Source organism: Poecilia mexicana, unplaced genomic scaffold (genome assembly GCF_051168715.1).
Source record: "Poecilia mexicana isolate PSO_F unplaced genomic scaffold, ASM5116871v1 scaffold_3, whole genome shotgun sequence".
In the NCBI taxonomy this organism is placed as follows: domain Eukaryota; kingdom Metazoa; phylum Chordata; class Actinopteri; order Cyprinodontiformes; family Poeciliidae; genus Poecilia; species Poecilia mexicana.
This window is the reverse complement of record NW_028263372.1, coordinates 32,707,969-32,727,842: the sequence shown is the minus strand read 5'-3', so window position 1 is coordinate 32,727,842 and position 19,874 is coordinate 32,707,969. Positions and strand designations below refer to the sequence as shown.

Here is a 19,874-nt window from a genome sequence, read left to right as displayed (position 1 = left end):
TGCATGGTTGTGTGTCTTTGTGTTGCCCTGCGACAGACTGGCGACCTGTTCAGGGTGAACCTCGCCTCTCACCCGGAACATTAGCTGGAGATGGGCATCAACACCCCTCCCAACCCCACTAAGGGACAAGGGTGTAAAGAAAATGAATGAATGGATGGACAATAGCTACAAGTTAAAAAATGCCAAATTTCATGAGTTACCAACCTCTGTTTTATAATTTAAACAACCTACAGGATTGGGTTCCTTATTTCCTTAGTATAAGTGAAAGTAAAAATGTAGCATGTATTTGTGTATATCTTTGAATGTTCAGCAGTTCAGTTGCTCTTTATACGCTTAATAATCACAAGCTGAATTTAAATCTACTTAGAGGTTCTCTAAAGGTTTTTTTAACAGTAATTTTTAAATCTATCATGATATATAAAACATATAACTGTATAGGACTGGATCTGTATTTACAGAGGTTGAGAAATATGTGAGTGCAATATTATCAATATTAAGATATAAGCATGGGTTACATTAAGAAACAAAGAACAATTAAAACTGTCTTTTGCTGATATTTTTTGTCTAAGTTAGATAATATGGTAATCACATTTTTCCCCCTTCACCAACAAGATGTCAATGTTTTTGAAATGGCCTACCTTCTATTTGGGAACCCCTGCAGATGAATTTTCTGCAGTTACTTTTCCTTTGCATGAATAATAATCTCTTAGCTTTGCATCTATGAGTGCATCAGCAATATCTATAGCTCCACACCTTAAGGCATTTCCAGGAGATTCAAATGTATCTGCTAGCATCAGCCTGCGGTCAGCCTGGAGCTGAGGATTAAAGTGAGAAGGCTGTTGCACTTTAAATGCAAACCCCAAAAATAAAACATTTCCATTTGCAGAACCTAATTCTTAGTTTCCACCTCTTCCTTCTTTTAATTTCTAACTACACTAACGGGATCTCCAGATGGAATGCAGTGTCTTCTTTTCTATGCCCTTTTAAAAACTAATTTTCTCACCATGTTTTGTCAATGTTGTTCAAAGGTATTGAAATAGGTGTGGCATGTTTGAGAAAACTAATAACATCAGAATAGCTTTTGAGTTCTCCTGAGCATTGTAAAGATTATTATTGTAGAGAGAAAGGCACTAACATTAATGCATTAATGCTACATTACAATTTATTTTTTCAATTTAACATCTCCAATAGAGTCTTGACCTCTTAGCCACAGCAGTTTTCAAACTATTTAAAATGTATCATAGCTTTTACAAGTTATATAGTTGTAACTGTGCAATTCATATGTAACATCTTCAGCCTTTAGAGATCGGGTGTGATTTCCTCTCTATGATTAGTGAAAAAAACATCTATTTTAGATCTTAGGTGCATAAATCTTATAGAATGTTTCTTATAGAATGTTTCTGTACACATGCCTCTGTACACAAAGGCATGTGTACAGAGCCTAGAGCCAAGTTAAAATTATTGCACAGGACGACATTCTCTATATGGAGAATATCTTCACTTGTATCCAGTCATGTTGCTGCAAAGATTTGAATATTTCAAAGGATGCAATGAAATAAAAGAAGGGTAAAAAAAACTACAAGTTGGATTTTATTTGAATGTACTGAGATGTACTGAAATGTAAAAACAAATTCTGCTTATTTCTTTTGGTTCTATTTGCTCAAACTTTATAAAATATTTGAACATATTGATTATATGTGCCCAGCTGGATCACTCAACAGCTAGTCTGTTCAGCTTTGGCTTGAGTGAAATTTTTCCCGTTTAAAATTTTTGCAGATATTTTTCTGCAGTTATCTGTAAGTACACTGATCATAAATGACATGTCTTGTTCCACAAAACGTCATGTCAAACCCACAAATCTGATGTAGCTAAATAATAAAAAAGAAAAATCCTTTGCTTTAGACTGAACCTATAAATGAAGCAGCACCACAGTGCCTCTGCAGCAGCAGGAGGAAACTCCTGGTCCACCTTCTACGCCTCCTGTTTTTCACAAGTTTTACAGTTTGGAGATCAAGGGGTATTTAAAAAACATTTCAGGCCACAGGTCTTTTAGTCCACACATTCCTATCAAGTTTTCTGAATATCTACAAAATGCAACACCACAATAACAATTTTATAACAATGGGGGGCTAATACACAATTCATGTTTGGTGACAAAAACAGGATTATCATTGTAATGGCTAACTAAAGTAGTTCATATTTATAAGCCTCTGAACCACTGTACATCTGAGGAAGGAGCCATATGGCTCAGATCAAAACCTCCCCTCAACTGAAGAGGAAACTACGCTAATTAAATGCTTCCTAATTAATTCAGACGTCCTAATTAGATGGGAATTTATTCCACATTAATATTTCACTGTGTCAGCAGAATAAAAGAAAGCACTCTTAGGCTACCAGAGAATGGAAAGTACAGTTTCTTTTTTTAGCAGCCAGCCTCCACCTTCCCATCACATCGTTACAGTGCGCACATACCAATTCCTCTGTCCCAATTAAATAATTATTTATCTGGTAACAGTAATGGCTTATTTTATGGGTGACAGAGTTTGAAGGATAGGATCACGTCACATGTGGAGTGTGTCACTAAATCATGTAGAATTAGTATTTAGTTATGGATGAAATTATTGCTATATTCAACCATGTGTACCTTTTTTGTTTTTCCTTTTTCACAGAAAGGAATCACTGATTATTTGTTTTACTTCATTTCTTTTCTGGATAGAACCATTGATGGAGGTGTTTGTGTGTCTTTGTTGTTCAGTTGGTGGAGGGATATCTGCGATTTTCTCCTGGACTTGTTACCTTGTTATCTGTGGAACATCCATTGTGTTCCACAGACAAGTGGAACACAATGGATGGATGGATGAATGAATGCAATTTAATGTGAAATGGATTATATTAATTTAATATGGATTAGAATCTATTGTACTGGAATGAATGGGATATATTTGAATTAAATTTATATTGATTAATGTGCAATTGGACTTGTTTTTCTTTGAAACATGTTTTTAGACATTTAATGATTTTGGACGGTTGGGTTTTTCTGAGAGTTATGACAAACAAGAAGCACTAATGCAATCTCATCACTATTCGAGTAGGACTGACTTACAAAATAATAAACATTGGAAAAATGTAAAGACTTTGTTTTTATGAAGTTTAAATATGAAAAATTGATCTTACAGTATTTTAATCAAATAAGACAGGCTGAGAAATTAAATGTTCACTTATCATTTTCCACAGTAGCCCCGAAAAGGCACAGTTTAAGAGGTTGAATTACCTAAAACTAAACATAAAAAAGTGCTGAACAAAAACATGCAAGAGATCAATGTTAAGTGACTGACATTATTCTTAAAAGTGGTTAAATTACGCCTGCAATAATGACTTATCATTATTATGTTTTGAAAGATGTGGAAAAGAGAACACACAAGAAGAAATGATAAAAAGAAAAACAAATAAGAGCCTGTGCAGAAATCAAAAACAAGACTGAAATTATTTGCCATCATAAAGCATATTGATATTGATCTTGCTCCAGTAGCTCATGCAACAGCTGATTCTAGCCTGGTGTGAAAACAGTTTCAAACAAAAGTGATCATTAACCAAGACTCTGCGCAGCAGAGCATGGGAGCGGAAACAAAAATGTGCAGCACATAACCACTTAGGCTTCATTAGCAATGTTGAAAATACGAAGTCCCTCTATGCGCTAGTCCGCTGTTGACCTTTGTGAAACAGTTGCATGTTTGTATTTTGTTGTGCTCATGCCTCTTGAGACTGAAATAGTTTTAATCAAGTCACCAGAAATAATTAGTTTAGGCTAAACAATGCTATTCAGCTTGTTTGCTTTGAGCAATATACAGACAGCAATAACACTATGAGAACCCACAAACAACATAACACTTCTCGCTAGAAAAGAAGAGGGAAAGGACTATTCAGAGGGTTAAAGTAGAACCTCTAGGAATCCTTGGGTGACTAAGCGGAGGTTAGCATTAAATCATTTGATCCCTTTAGATTGTCTTTGCAGACTGGGCCACATTCCAACAGATGCCATCAGATCCCATCAGATTGGTTTCAGGGACTTTTAGAGGCCTCAAACTTTGTAACCCTGGAGAAGATTTTTCCAGCCCACTGGGGTTCTACAGAGTGTTGCCATTTATTTTTTCTCAGTTTTTACTGAACTGCAAAACTTTACTGGAATTGAAACATGAGTCAAAGTAACACCTATGCATTCCAAATATAAGTTTAAGGAATTCACAATTGCAATTCAACTCATTCATGTACCACCAATTCCCAACAGATATCATCTTGAGGGACTTCATAAAAAAACAAATAAATAAAATCAATCACACATGAATTCAAATTAATTCTACTTATTAAACAGTGCTTTAAGTTTGGTTCATTATTCAAGTCAGTTTACAAAGTTATCTATTAAAGGAAACCCAGCAGGTTGCATTGAGTCCCTGATTGGAGCATTTACTCCTCCTGGATGAGCATGGAGCAGCAGGAGACAATCATATGCATTGTGTCATTGAATTTTCAGCAGTCTCTCATGCTAAGGATGCATGCATGATAGACAGGATGAAAACCTCCCCTTTAACAGGAAGAAATGCCCAACAGAACCAGAACCTGGCTAAGTACGAGTGGCCATCTGCTATATGACCGAATGGGAGTTTGAGAAGGTAGAGTAGATACACAAAAAAGAATAAAAAAGGATAAAAGGTTAATAGCATGAGGAGAGTGTTGTTATTGGCAGCATTATCTCAGCTGATACCGTCCTCTAAGATATTATATTCACATGCATGATGTAAACTCATAACACTTAGCAAAAAGGATCAATCTGTGTGGTGATCTGGTAGGTTGACAATTAAATTTATGTTGAATCAGACAGCAGAACTGAACCAGTAAAGTACATAAAAAATAATAAAAAAAAACTGAAAATCTCTCGGAAATTTCAGAAAAGCAAGAAGGTAAACCATGAAGCAGATGCCAAGTAACAGAAAGACAACAAGAACAAGCTGTGCAGTTTTAAGGACAGGGTTCAAATATTAAAATTAGAGTTGGGATTATATTCTACATAAATAATGCATCAAATATCAGTCTTTGTTTAGAACAACAGTATTTAAATAATGACCTGTGTGGGGAGTTTCACCAGTGCCTGGTGTGCTCTGGGACACACGGGAAGCTGGCTCATCTGAAATGGCAGTACGACTGTCATAATGCTGCTCCACATTTCCTCTGCGGTTCCCCTAGGAACGATGAGCCACATGAGTCACCTTGGTCTCCGAGGACAAAAGTTTGCATTCTGTAACCTACTGAGCAACCATGTCAGTCAGACAAGGAAAAATAGAACATTTTAAGTTATTCTATAGGTGCATTTTATGTAGCAAAGTTAAAATGTTACGGTTTAATTTGGAGGTAGATAACTCATTTGTATTTTATAGTCTTATATATTAAAAAAGATGGCATCCTGACTGGACTCTAAAAGTCTTAAAAGGCTTGGTTGTTTTATGAGCTTGACTAAAGAAGTGTTCCTCCAATTAAAGACCTTTCAGATATGCTTTAAATGCACTCAGAAGAGATCCTCATGATCCTGGCTGGCTTCCACATAAACTTATATGCAAAAGGAGATGCCTTTATAGACCAGTTGTTTATGGCCATGCCAGGACTTTACATTATAAACTGCATTCACTCATTCACACACAGATTAACTTTGCACTTTAAAGTGTATGCAACTTTTTACAGTTTATTTTTTCCAATAATTACATGCTGAAAAAAAAAAAAAGTTGAATCTGCTTTTCTTGCTTCAAGAGTGCAAATGTGATGGGAATTTAAAAAGTTGCTTAAAGAGATGTATTTGATTCTGATAATGAGTGAGTTTGATGTGTGAACATAAAAGTAATTTTAAATGACTGATGGTTATTACATCACATTTAAAAATACTTCCAAATCTACAGTTCTTTTCTGGCTAAGTTTGTTCTTTTTTCTTACTTCAATCAACATACAGTTTCTACTCACTTTTACTTCTGAGAAGACAGCATATTTCTTATCTTCTGTCAGTGTCAGAAAAAGTTGACTTCACACCATCTGGTCCAGGTCAGTAAGGCACATGGCTGGGTTTTGAGATTGACAAGAGAAAATAATTTCTTTCCCCTTCTAAAACCCTAGAGCAAAGGTGAACAGTGAAGGGTTGAACACCCACTGATGTAAGTGTTGTATATGCTGAATTATGAAATAGCACCCCTATGTTCTTTGAAAGACATGGTGTCTTACACTTGCTGAGAGAATCTACAGGTGCATAAGTATAGCTTACTGGCTCAGCAGCAAACATCAGTCCATCAAACAAGTTACTCGCTGTGCATTGTAGCAGAAGGCATGAAACTAGAAAAAAACAAAACAAAACAAAAACAACTCTCAACAATTTTCCAGCAAGTGAACAAGCTTGGAATTGTGGGAGAGATCAGTGACAGCTGGAAGTCACTGATATAAATTATGTCACTGGAGTTTGACATAAAGTTTGGTCAGTGAAATAAATAAAGCATCTATCTGTCTGTCTCTCCATCTGCCCACTTATCTATCACTTTTTTTCTCTAATCTGGAAGTGGGAAGAACATTATTTCAACATAACAACTGTCCAAGAGCCAAGGAATGCTGTCAGTGGGCTTCAGAAATACCTGGTGCAGTCTTTCCTATGAGCAAAATGCACAGAACCACAATGGCATCTAAATACATTTACCATACGTAGAGGCCGTTACTCCTCTGGTGAAGCAAAAACAACGCTGAAGCTTGTTTAAAGATAACTGCAGACGACTTGGACAAATATATGTAGTTTGGTCAGATGCATTGAGCACACTGAGTTTGATGGAAAAGTGACTCTGCAAGTCACCAAAAACACTTAAAAATTGTAAGTGGGATCATTACAGTGAGTCTTCACGTCAGCAGACTTTCTATAACTGCAGGACAGAAGAATAGAGAAATATGCAAAAATTCTTGATAAGAATCTAAAGATAAAGCATGTTTTGATTTCAAAGCAAGACAATAATCCAAACACAAAGCCTCTTAACTAACTCTTAATTAGTTTGAAGGAAATAAACTAACACTGCCAGAATGCCCAACCCAATCACCTGATTTGCATCCAGATGAAAATCTAAAGAAAAAAAAGAAAATCAAGATCAGAATGTGCGTAAAAGACCCTGAAGAATCTTCAAGAGTTTAAGCAAGTCTTAGTGGAAGACAAACTCAAAATCCCACCTTTTAAACGCAGAGGAGTAGCTTCTCCAAACAGGAGACATTATGAAGCTGTCGTTCTCATGAAATCTTTTTTTTTCTTTTCAAAGAATTTAATACCTTTCTGTAAATGTATATAGTAGTCCACAAGCATAATGATAACTTGAGTTGTAGTCAACATCTGGTGTGAATTGCATAAGAGACATTTTCTCTAAGAAAAAAATGTGTATACTTATTTTATATGGCTAAAAATATTTTATATGTATAAAACAGTGCGAGTTGTCTTGACTAAATACGTTTAATACATGCAGAGTTGGAGGCTGAACCTCTAGTCTTTCAGCAGAAAGATAATCCTCTATGCCTCCTGTTCAAACATCAAAATAGAGAACCTCAGATTCAAATAGAAACTTCTCTAATTGTTATGAAGTTTGTTGCTATCAGCTAAGTGCAATGGGTAACTTATTTTAAATTAAAAACTATGTTTGCTTATGTACTAACTCACATAACCATTCATTACAGACAAGTACTGCGATACCTTTATTAAATGGCTCGAATGAATGCAGAGTAAACTAATCTTAAAAATTAATTCCAGACAGCACATAAAGGTTAGGCTGCATATCCATGTAAACAATCAGGATTTAAAAAAATATTGATGACAATTTGCTGCCACCTCCTGGCTGATACTTGTGACTGCATACAGAGTAAGCAGTCACAAGAGTTTGAGAAATAGAGCAAAACGGGGAGAGAAGCAGAGAGTGTTCATGTCATATTGCTTGTGACAAACAGAAGTGAACATGGTCATTGCTCAAAATGTGGTGTTAAATAAATTAGTTTTGGATAAAATTAGTAAGAATAGAATAGAATAGTGGGTCACTAAGAACACACATGCAAAAGGCACTATGCACACTTTACAAATACTGCAATCAGCCGTTTTAAATCTGTAGTGGATGTAGACAATGGATGAACGCGTTTCCATTATAAAATTGTTCTAAAAAATAATTATAATTAAAATATTATATAAAAAGTCGAATTATGTTGTATTTTTTCATTAAAAATAAAAAATAATAATGAAAAAATTTAAGTTAAAGTAAGTTATTCAACGGAAAATCTTACTTTAACTGATTCTTCCAAATCAGTAAGTCATTCGCACATGCGCAGTCACACTGCCATCTTCTTCGATCGTCATCAGCAGCACTCCTTTTGCTGCAGCGCCGCCGTTGTGTCATCCAATGTTTGTAGAGTACCACAAGAATGATGTTTGTCAAGAAACACAGGTCTCACTACCAAGTTTAACTGCTCAGATCAGACCTCCCGGGACTGTAACACGGGGTAGATCGGTCATATATTTGAAACAGGTATGAAAGCATTTTACTGTTACTTATACTTTTTATGCATGTTCTATTTCTTTCTCTTTATTTTAGTTATTGTTACGTTTGACTCATGTATGAAAAACTGTAGCTACAAATAGAGACTTTTCATTACTTGGGAAAAAGGCGAAGAGGATTTGTTAAACCGGCGTATATTTATGTAAGTAATCTGTGTCACACTTTAAAAAGAAGAAGAAAAAAAACATTAAATATAAAAACATAACTCATATGAGGAAGTAACAGCTGCGGTTACTGAATAATCCGGTTCACAGTTTGATGAGGGCGATGCTATATGTAAATATTGTGGAAAGTTTGCAGACGCCTAAATAATAGTTTTGTGTAACAGGATATTTATTAATGATAGAGTAAAATATGATGAAGACTTTTGGCACCGACTTCGTAAGCTTTCGTTCATGCTGTCTTCAGTAAAGTATATTAATCATACTAAGTTTGTCTAATTATCGTATATATTTATTCATTTATTTATTCATCTGCCTTACTGTTAACTGAGTTTTAAATGTGAAAAGAGTTAAACGCTTGGATAGAAATCAAATACTTTAATATATAAACATACACATTTGCTTGCACTTTTATGTTGAAAAGTCTGTGACCGGAAGTTAGATTGTTGATGCCGGGTGGCAAGATACAACTCTCATGTTTCCATCCTGGTCTGTCTGTAGTTGCACTTTAGCTCGGTACAAGTCGCATTTTTGAAAGCAGCTGATGTTGTTTTGTCTCCAATCATGAACAGGACACAGCTGAAGCGCTCCAGCATTTTGAGGATGGCTCTGTCCGGCTCGGAAACGATGAACCAAGATGAACACGAAGAGTCTTTCATTCTTCGAGCTCTCAGGATAGCAGTTGTGGTCGCACTGTACTGGTTCGTGTCAATAACAATGGTTTTCCTCAATAACTACCTGCTGGACAACCGAGAGCTGGATGCGCCGCTGTTTATCACTTTCTACCAGTGTGTGGTGACCGTGGCTCTGTGCTGGCTCATGCAGCTTTTCGCCAAGCTGTGTCCCGGAGTCGTCGACTTCCCGTCGGTCAGATTCGACGTGAAAACGTCGCGTGAAGTCCTGCCGCTGTCCATTGTCTTCATCGGAATGATCACCTTCAACAACATGTGCTTGAAATACGTCGGAGTGGCTTTTTACACAATCGGACGATCCCTCAGCACTGTTTTTAACGTGCTGTTATCATTTATTATCCTAAAGCAAACCACATCTTTTCAAGCTCTAATCTGCTGTGGGATCATTCTTGGTAGGTCAACTTGTTTTCTACTGATTATTATTTAACTGTATCTTGCACTGTTAATTTGTGATTTTCTAACATTGAGTAGGGAGAGTTGACTATAGTTTTTAAATCTCTGGATTTGTCTCATCTGATAATGTTTTGATATTTGTGTATTCCTGTTGCGATTACCATGCAAAATACACCAACAAAAAAAAGAACAAATGTTAGAATATCGTTTTTTTGTTTTATTCATTTAACCACGTGAAATCCTATAGAAAATAATAATAAAAGAAACATATTTCCTTAGATAGATTCATCCATTTTCTATACCTGCTTATAAGGTCACCTAGGGGTGCCTGTGGAAGGTCACCATCTGATTGGTTACTGAACCAGTTCACAGGACATATGAAACAAAAACAAAAATAATCCTGATTACATGCAGCTATTTTAAGTGCCCATATGACTACAGTAGTGGTCATATTGGCCAGTAGTGTGCCAGAACACGAAATCTTACCAAGTATTTCTACTGCAAATTAGTACACTTGAAATAAAACAAAACTAACTTTTGAGCAAGATATATGATCTTGTTTCAGTATTAAGTAATTCCTTAATATTGATGAAAAAATACTCGTGCTGCAGCCAGATTTTTTTTTACTTTTATGAATTACTGATAATTTTCTTCCAAATAAAAAGATATCTCAATATTATGACAATCAAAATAATGCAATTGGCCTGTTTTCAGACTTCAAATGAAGCCTGAAGCGAGTTCATGTTATTTTTTTAAACCAAAACATTTAGTTTTGAGCCAGGAGGTTTTCATAAATTACTATTTCATGGAGTAACCTTACTTTCCAATCATATTTTTTAATGTGTTTATTTTTGCATTGTTTTTGAGTTCAGGTGACTGATAATATGCAGTGAAGAACAGTTGTGCACCTACAGCGAAAAGTCATGAGAAACACTGCTATTAATAAAAACATTGAGTTTCACATAGTTTTGGGCTAAATGTTTAACTTAATGTCAGTTGTGATTTCTCAGTACTTTGCGCTTTTGCCTTTCAGGTGGATTCTGGCTGGGTGTGGACCAGGAAGGCCTGGCTGGGTCCCTGTCTTGGTCAGGTGTGTTTTTTGGGGTGCTGGCGAGTGCCTTTGTGTCTCTCAATGCTATTTACACCAAGAAGGTGATGCCTGCTGTGGATGGAAGCATCTGGAAACTGTCCTTTTACAACAACATCAATGCGTGCGTCCTCTTCCTTCCTCTCATCCTTGTGTTTGGGGAGGTGGGCAAAGTGGCCAGCTTCAGTGGACTGACCAATCTCCGCTTTTGGGGGATGATGACGCTAGGAGGAGTGTTTGGTTTCGCCATCGGCTACGTCACAGGCCTCCAGATCAAATTCACCAGCCCTCTCACTCATAACGTCTCAGGAACAGCAAAGGCTTGTGCTCAGACTGTTATAGCAGTGGTGTATAACTCATCCAGTAAGAGCCTGCTTTGGTGGACCAGTAACATGATGGTTCTTGGTGGCTCTTCAGCTTACACATGGGTCAAAAGCAGAGAAATGCAGAAATCTACACAAGGAGGGCCGCAGGACTCTGCTAAGGAAAAACTGCTTTCTGGGGAGAAAGAGGATCCTGGAGTGTAACCACACTTGGTTAGTGCAAGTAAATTATGAATGTAAAAGGCTCTTGAATTTGGAATGATTGTAATTTAAATTAATGTAAGTCTATTTAAGAGACTAGTTTTCTGTCAGCTTTTTATTACTGTTTTATACTCTGATTTTTTTCTTTTATAGTTTAGTACACAAAGGGAAGAGAAAAACACTCTGAGGGTGATTATAATAATGATTGTGTTGTTGGTATTTACTGCACAAGTTTTTTACACATTGTGGAACTTTTCTATAACTCAACTGTGAGGGCAATCTTTTCACAAAGAAAAGGTTTGCAAAAGTCATAGTCACTGTTATGTTTAATCTGGGGATTTGCAGAAAGTCTTGTTAAGGGTAGAATGAACAGCATATAAAAGGTATTTATTAGTTCAAGGATGTTAAAATGGACAAGCTGACAAATAGCCTGCTCATAGAGGACCAATGCTCATTTCATCTTTAAAGAAAAGCTCCCACATTAGGAATTTAAGTTTTATAGCTGCAATCTAAATTGGTCATTCACTGCTGCATGATTTTTGAGTTAGGACAGTTTGAAATTCAAATGGGCTTTTCTGTTTAATCAGTTGGTTTTAAACAAACTTGTCATACAAAAAAGAACTAATTAACAGAATCCCCAGGGTTCTGTGTTTAACTGCACCATCTGTTGATTTATGGTATATAATGATGTTTATTTTATGTAATGAGGCATTCCTATTAAAAGCCAAAACATTTTTTTAATCATTGCAGCCTTCTAGTTCAGGACTATATCAACTAGAAATTGCTGTAGAGGAAATGTTGTACTTTATTTGTAAGTCCTTTGATTGTTTTTAATCTACTCTCTTCAAATACTGTCTGTATAAATGTAATATATTTTGACACTCTTGCCAAATAAAACTACAAAGACCTTGTATGTTTCTTCTGTTTGTTTTGGTATGCTGGAAACTTGGTTTAAAGATGGATCCATTATCATAGTAATTCATAGGATAAACAACCAATGTAATAGTTTGTTTTGTAAATCTGAAAGAGATTTGTTGGGCAGGTAAAAAGTTAAAAATAAGAAACTTCATGCCTGTCGCTTCAAAAATAATCCAAAAATGATGTTTTATGTATGACTTATAGCCAGGCTTCTTTCTCATTTTGTTCATCCTTTTTAAGTCACTGCCTTTGATGATGCTGCTACCCAACAGATGATGACAGAGGACATTGCACTTCACAGCACCTTGCTTGAAACTGAGGAATCTAAACTTCCTCCATAAGTACAGTCTTCTCTTCCTGTGTAGAGCTTCAGAGTCGTGTTTCTAGTCCAGCCTGATGTCCAGGTGAACTCACAAGTTGTCGTCCATATTCAAGATGTAATGATTGTAGTGAACAATTGCCTCACAATGTCACAGAAACAAGAGTTTCTTTCTCTTGTGGTAGCTGGTCATTGTGCAATGAAATGTGTTTTTATTTACTGTTGTTACACCTTATATATGTCACCTGCTCCATTACTGCATTTGCATTTAAATTATTTGCATAGTATAATTTGACCTTTCAGGTCTTGACTTCTCTGAATGGTTTGCCACTACTAGAGATATAAGGTTCTAAGAAAACAATCATATTCCAGTGTAATGAGATCATGATAACTAAATTGTGGTTAATGATGGAGAGTGTTGATGCTAAATCAGCACCTTAGCAGTGTTATTACATGAAGTGTGGATTGAATAAATGTATGCTAATTTTCATTCTAAGATTGGATATGATGTAATACATTCCCCTTAAAGTACTGAATTATGGCTGACTAAAATGCACGCCATAAAAGTTGAGTATGTGTCATGTTACTAAAAGTGAGTCGACACAATAATTATTTGTGACCACAGTCAGACACCCATTATTGCTACTCAATAAGATTGAGGTAACTCTGCTCTAAAAAGCTCACTTCTTCATGGCACATTACAGTAATTTATATGCCTTGTACAGAGTGCACTTTGTGGGTTCAGACGTCACACTTTGACAAAGAAGAAATTGGACATTTTTTTGCCATGGAAACAGTCTTTTTATTAGTGACCAGTGTTAGATGTCTGGGCCTTTATTTATTGCGAGACTCACCGATTTTCCTCTGTTTTTGTTTAGTATTTCATCCAACATCTTAATACCACAAACTAATTTGACAGATTTTAATGTTCCCTTTATATTTTGACTGAATTGGTTTTGTTTTTGCAGCCAACAGTCTTTTTTCCTCTTCTTCTGTGACATGCTTTGACTTTGTAGTCCTGGTGGGTTTGTACAAACAGCTTTCAAATACAAAAATGAATCCATAGTTGATGATTTACTAGCATAAGTTGGATAAATAATAATGGAATTCCACTAAAATAACTATGTGTTGCCTCCTGCTAGTAGATGTAATTCATAAAATCACATTACCTTAAGAAAACCAGGAGTTATTTAATAAATGATAGAAAGTTACTTTATGTGAACAGTTGTAAACATTCTTCTACAAGACAAGAACTAATACTTGGTCAGTATGAAACTTCTCACTGTAGACTGCAGAATTTTCCAAAAAGTAGATTATGAAATTATTAAAGTAAAGTTCTATTCATAGCTTGCTGTATGGAAATGTTCATCAGTAATATGAAAAAATAAATAATATCTTCCAGAAGGCATTTGCATAGAGTTAATCTGGTTAATCAGGGGTGATAAATGGTCATATTTTATTAGAGTCAACAGGCCTCAACTGAGATCAGAACTCAAAAAAGGGAAGCGGGGTAGTAGGGTGTATTATAAGTTGTTCCATGAAAACATGCAGCTGTATTAAATAATGCAATATATTTGAGCTTTTGGGGGATTCCATAATTCAATGGTTGGAAATGGAAGGGAGAAAATGGAAATGTGTAGGTACGAGAGGGAATCCTGAGCAGAAGCCCTTCTGACAATTGTGACTGGATGGAGGCGAGAAAGGGCATGGATGCTAGAGGGTGAATAAGTAAAGTCTCTAGGCTGCAAATAGAATATCTCTCTGAGCAACAGGAGGGCTAAAAATAGCAAACAGAGCACTATGGATAATTACATAAACTGGAAAAAAAGAACAATGTTGGTGGCTGATGTTGAGAGCTCATCTTAAGAGATAGTTTGTCCTTGTGACCCTGATGAAAGTTTTATAACTGTGTCATAATCTGGAATCCATAACACCCTGCTCCTCAGCCGTCTGCCTCATCTCTGGTTTTGGCAGGTTCAGTTTGACAGGATGAGGCAAAATCTTCCGTTGTGATTGACAGTTCAAAGGATGCCACTATCAAATGTAGTCACTCATGTTTCTTTACATCTGTCAGCTCCTGATGATGGAAAAAATACGGTTGTCACTTCATTGGTGAGAGAGCTAATTACTGCTGTGAGCTTTTCAGCTAAGACTTAACTATTTCCCTGCTGTGCAAAAAAGCATTTCCCCACCATGCAACGAGATCCTCACACTGAGTGTTTTTATTAGCTATATTATTTCCTGTAGTTTAATGTCATCCGTCTTGTTAGAGGTATCTTATACCAACATTAGGTGAAGTTTGACCACTTGAGGGCAGCAAAGGAAGGCGTAAATAACCCTGAATCATTACGTATCATGGCCAAGCTCTAAGATATAAAACATGATGTGCTCATACAAACCAGTTAGCAATCATAATAAGCATTCACCACTTGATAGATTCAAGCTCAGAGTTCAAGTTTATTGAAGCTTTGTTTTGTCTACAAAAGAACAATGCCTCTGTTAAGCCTTCATCAGTCACTTGAAAGAGGTTTTTATCCAAGCTTTTGGCAGAAGCAAGTTGCTGCATGTAAAAGTGATGCTAATGAGACCCATGAGATCTAAATCTGAGGGAAAGTTTTCCAGAAAATGCCAATAAACAAGAGCCACTTTAGATAATGTATTGTTGTTACATGTCAGATTTATTTATTTTTTGTCTAAAGGTTTAGGACACATCAGTAAATGAAAATAAAACAATGCCCTTCTTGTTTATCGACCATCCTATAAAAGCATTTTGTAATATTTACAATTCAGGTAGCACTTGGATTACCAAAAACAAACAACCTATAGCTTCTTTTACACTATTCCTTCTTCTGAAATGTGTAGCAAACCTTGTATTTTTTATTTTTATTTTTTGCAGTAGCATGATCTCACAAAATAAATTATGCAATTTGAGTAAATTTTTTGCAGTGCCTGATTTTACAAAATCCCCAGCACCACAGGTTTGAAACCCCTGACATTAATACCGCAGTGTGCATCCCCCTTTTGTAGATAATACAGTTCTTAGTCTTTTTTGTACAACATTGTAGAGAGCAAGATCTTTGAGGATTTTTTCATTCTTCACTGAGTAACTGAGTTACTGAAATAAATGAACATTCCAATAATATTTTTATTGAGATGCAATACTTATCTTAGAGTTATCTTATAGGAATTTTCTTGCAAGAGTTGTACCCGAGTGCAGACATGAAAACAGTCTTAATGTAGAAGGAATTTTATTTAGAAATAAAAAAAAAGACGTATAGCAACTGAACAACCAGCAATAGAGATCCACATAAACTGATTTGAACAACAAAAGAGCAGGAACACAGGATAAGCAGCATAAAGAAAGCAGAAAATGGAGAACAAGAGAATTTTGCAAGGTGGTAAAGAAACTGACAGGATATAACTATTGGGAGGGTTAATGAGTAGTGTGAGAACCAGGTGTGAAAAATGAGTGGAATACAGTCCACCTGATGAAGAACATAAGCAGAAATACTAAGAGGTGACTAATAAGCACAGAAATAATCACAGTGAGAATAAGACATGATAATCTAGCTAAACAAAGCCAAAAAAACTGACACAAATGAGAATTTGAACCAAAAGAGTAAAACACAAGAAAGTCTGAAGAAACCCAACATCAAGAAATTACCTGAATACAATACAGCCTCAATGATAACTATCTAAATACCCCAAGACAGAACCAAAACACAAAAATCCATGTATGATGGCAAATTAGGTTTCAGTTTTCTAAAATTTTCGGTGTGAGGTTATATCACTACTATAAAAGATTCAGTAGCTTAAGGCTTATCCATGACGAAAACCCATGATATTCATCATGGATATGTATGTAGAAAGCTGTGTATCTCTGTAAAAGATTAGACTCTGTATGTTTATATTTAACTGGAAAAACTCTGAATCATATTTGATTTTATGTGACTTTATTCACAAAAAAAACATAAAAAATTGGTATTGTATTGACTACATTGTTGGCTGACATGTAAAATACATCGATTACAAAACAATTTCAACAGTCTTTTATGGACACAAATACTAACTGATGTCTGTTATGAAAATTTGTAAGGAAATAGACATCATTCTCTCTGATTCAGAAGAGTTTGACTTGAGGAATGTGACAATGTGTAGGTCTCTTGATGCATTTATTACAACTTCAGTCTCATCATTGTTAAATAATCTCCCTCTTGCTGGTGTCACTTTTCCTACCACATTCTTTCCTTTCTGGCTTATCCTCCTTTGGAAGGGTGTCAGGTTTTGTGCAGACCCCATAGAGGCTCAGGAAATCTTTGCAAGTATTTTAATTCATTTTCTGAGTGTGAGTTTTAGGTATTTAATATTTGTGTTATATGATGTGATCAATGATAATCAATATTAGAGTAAGTAAACAAATGTCCCCCTTTATGTGTAGTGAATGTATTTAATTTGTGGGTTTCACTGTCTGAAATACGTAACAGATATCTTCTTGTACTTTATAACTGGCATTGTGATTAGTTAGAAATTTCACATTTCATAAATTGTAATTTTTTTCTAATCTTTCTGTGAAGCGACAAACAATTTCAGAATGTGTCGGATAAAGCCCTGAGAAGATTAGTAAGATTAGGAGAGACTAATTGTTTTCTAAATTGAATCAAACTCCTGTTTGTTTAATTAAACTGAAATATGATCTGAAGTACTTTTGGTTTTTCAAACTTTGCTGTCTTTTCTTCATGTAACATCCTCTAAATTCATCAGAAATGTGAGAGGTATTTTATTGAAGCTGCTTTGATATTTTTTAACGCTGCAAAAACATTTCATTTCTCGATGCGTCTTCTATTGTGAGTCTTTTCAATTACCACATTTTTGTGTTTAACTGAGACATATGGTCTCATTCATTCATGAGTCATAGAATGGGATAAAAGAAACAGGAATCTGTTGCAGATTTTATGTCAACCCAAAATGCACTGAATGGTTTGAATTTGGTTTACCAATGGAGACCTGTGAAGTGTAGATTATATGTGCCTATGTTTTGTTCTAGAGTTGTGAAAGTGATACAACATGACTGGATTATATTTCAAGCAGACTAAAAGACTTTTGACATAAATTAACTGTTAAAATGTTCACTTACTTTTGTAGACATTTTTCAGTTTCTATTTCCAGGTAATAAAGGTTACACATATGAAGTAAAATTGTCCTTTTGATTAAATGTTGTTAGAGTCAATTTGCTAGATTTCAAAATTTGGTTGTGTTGCTTTACTTAAGAGAACCTCAATTATGTTTTTAGTTTCTGAGTAACTATGAATGCTTTTATTTTTTTTATTGACTCTGTCAATATGCCTAACTAAAATAAAACTAATATATATGCATATATCTGTGAGGCGTATTGTTAAGCATCACATTTCTGGAATGCTGCAATGCGTCACTTCAAATAAAAATAAATGTGGAGTTAATTATGAGAAGAGTAAACTCAAGACAAACAATGGAATTGATACAGGACTCATCTTAAACCTAGATCTACATATCCCCAGAATGTGGTTATTTCAGATTAATATTTGCACACGACTTTACATATTATGATTCATTTTAACAGCTGATTAATATAAAAAAGCTTTTGTACTGAGAATCTGAAACAAAACTATTTTTTCTTTTCGTTTTGTAACCTCAGAACATTGCAGCTTGTGGTTGTTATGTGACAACACCTTTAATTTATTTTTTTACACTTCTTGTTGCCAAATTGCAGTCTGTTTAGTAGCTGTAAATCCTGCCAAAATATATTTGAAAGCTAAGATTTATATAATAATAATATATAACTATATATATATATATAACATCATATTTCATTGAATTGTTACCAGTGCATTGTGTAAAGCCAGTATAGAGCAGGCTAGAGAAGTCATTCTCTAATGGATATTCAGTTTCAGTCCTTTAATCAGTTATTGCTGTATAGATTTCAGGACTTATCCGACTACAGAACACACCTGAGATGCTGAACATTTTTGACAGAAATTCTTTTAATCATTTTTGTGGCATTTGCATTTTTGTTTTTACATTTCTGCTTTGTTGCTCATTGTAAAATGATGCAACAAGAGTTTAATAGTAGCATAATAAAAATTTACAGAAATGCTGATATTTTGAATATCCATGGCAATGTAGAACACAGAAAAATGCCTAACAAGCATCGGACAAGGTTGTATTTTTGATTTCTTTACAACACCGCTCCCATTCACTGACATTTGTTTCTGCACAGTTTTCTCATGTTTCACTCTTGCACCAGTAAATTTAAAGCATGAACTTTGATTGACCCATTGCAACATCTTAGCTCTTTTTTTGTTATTTAGTTTTAGGTTTGCTGCTTTGTTTGGGATTATTTCAATATTACCTGTCCCCCTTCTCAGAAAACTGTATTTAATATCTACTTTTGTAACCTTTGTCTGATACTGAAAACATTTCAGATCAACAAATAATTTTGCTTAATATGTTGAAAAGCCAAAGCCTTTCAGATTAAATCACTGTGTTCAGTGACAACTTACAGATATTATGTGGGAGAACGTTCTGGACTTTTTGCCAGTCTTTGCAAGTTCTTCGCTTAACAGCATGAATGTCAGTGTGATGTTAATCATCGTGGTTGTTAAAATGTCTGCTTGGGTATGATCCCTTGTAATCTTTTTGGCCATTATCTGCTGTTTTGCACAGCATGTCACATTAGTGGTCCAGCATGTGCCCCTCAAAACTGACAATGCAGCTGTGATAAACATGATTTTTAATGGAAATGTGCATTTACTAAGTGGAAGGTAATTATAGTTGTTTTAGTTGGTAGCCTATATGGGAGAAGCTCTGGGTCACATTGTTCTTTAATATGAGCCAGTGGATGTCTGTTGTGAACAGAGTAAGAAACTGCACAGCATTAATTTGAAAATATTACAATAATAAGGAAAATGTTTTCAAATAGCTGTGCGCTAATTGTGTGATGAAGTAATATGCAGCAATGGTTATTGTTTCTACAACATTAACTAAAAGTATGGAATAGAGATGAGCGTAATGATGATGTATTGACTTGGGGAAGAAATTCTTCAACGTAATGAAATTCAAGTTAATATTAAGATTTAAATTTGTTTCCTTAACACAATGTCATTACTTTCACTACTACTGTTGGGATAAATGTCACATTTTGTAATAT

At 35.2% G+C, this 19,874-nt stretch overlaps 1 protein-coding gene across 3 annotated transcripts; it reads left to right on the top strand.

Annotated features, from left to right (window-relative positions):
- Nucleotides 1–8,414: 8,414 nt before the first annotated feature.
- On the top strand, nt 8,415–12,365 carry slc35c1 (solute carrier family 35 member C1). 3 transcript variants are annotated; one of them, XM_014993437.2, is made up of 3 exons: nt 8,415–8,567; nt 9,331–9,842; nt 10,877–12,365. In XM_014993437.2, exons 2-3 carry the CDS (start codon nt 9,362–9,364, stop codon nt 11,455–11,457), a joined length of 1,062 nt encoding a protein of 353 aa, XP_014848923.1. In that variant the 5' UTR covers nt 8,415–8,567; nt 9,331–9,361; the 3' UTR covers nt 11,458–12,365. The 3 variants fall into 3 exon arrangements, with proteins under 3 accessions (XP_014848923.1, XP_087860579.1, XP_014848922.1); XM_088004453.1 differs by lacking the exon at nt 8,415–8,567 and adding an exon at nt 8,605–8,739; XM_014993436.2 differs by lacking the exon at nt 8,415–8,567 and having other exon boundaries at nt 9,193–9,842.
- Nucleotides 12,366–19,874: the final 7,509 nt, after the last annotated feature.

Bases quoted from the DNA above. Each gene is read 5' to 3' on its own strand.
- slc35c1 (XM_014993436.2), top strand. From the start codon at position 9,323: ATGAACAGGACACAGCTGAAGCGCTCCAGCATTTTGAGGATGGCTCTG. The intron at 9,843-10,876 runs GTAGGTCAACTT...TTTGCCTTTCAG, and splicing joins CTGCTGTGGGATCATTCTTG to GTGGATTCTGGCTGGGTGTG.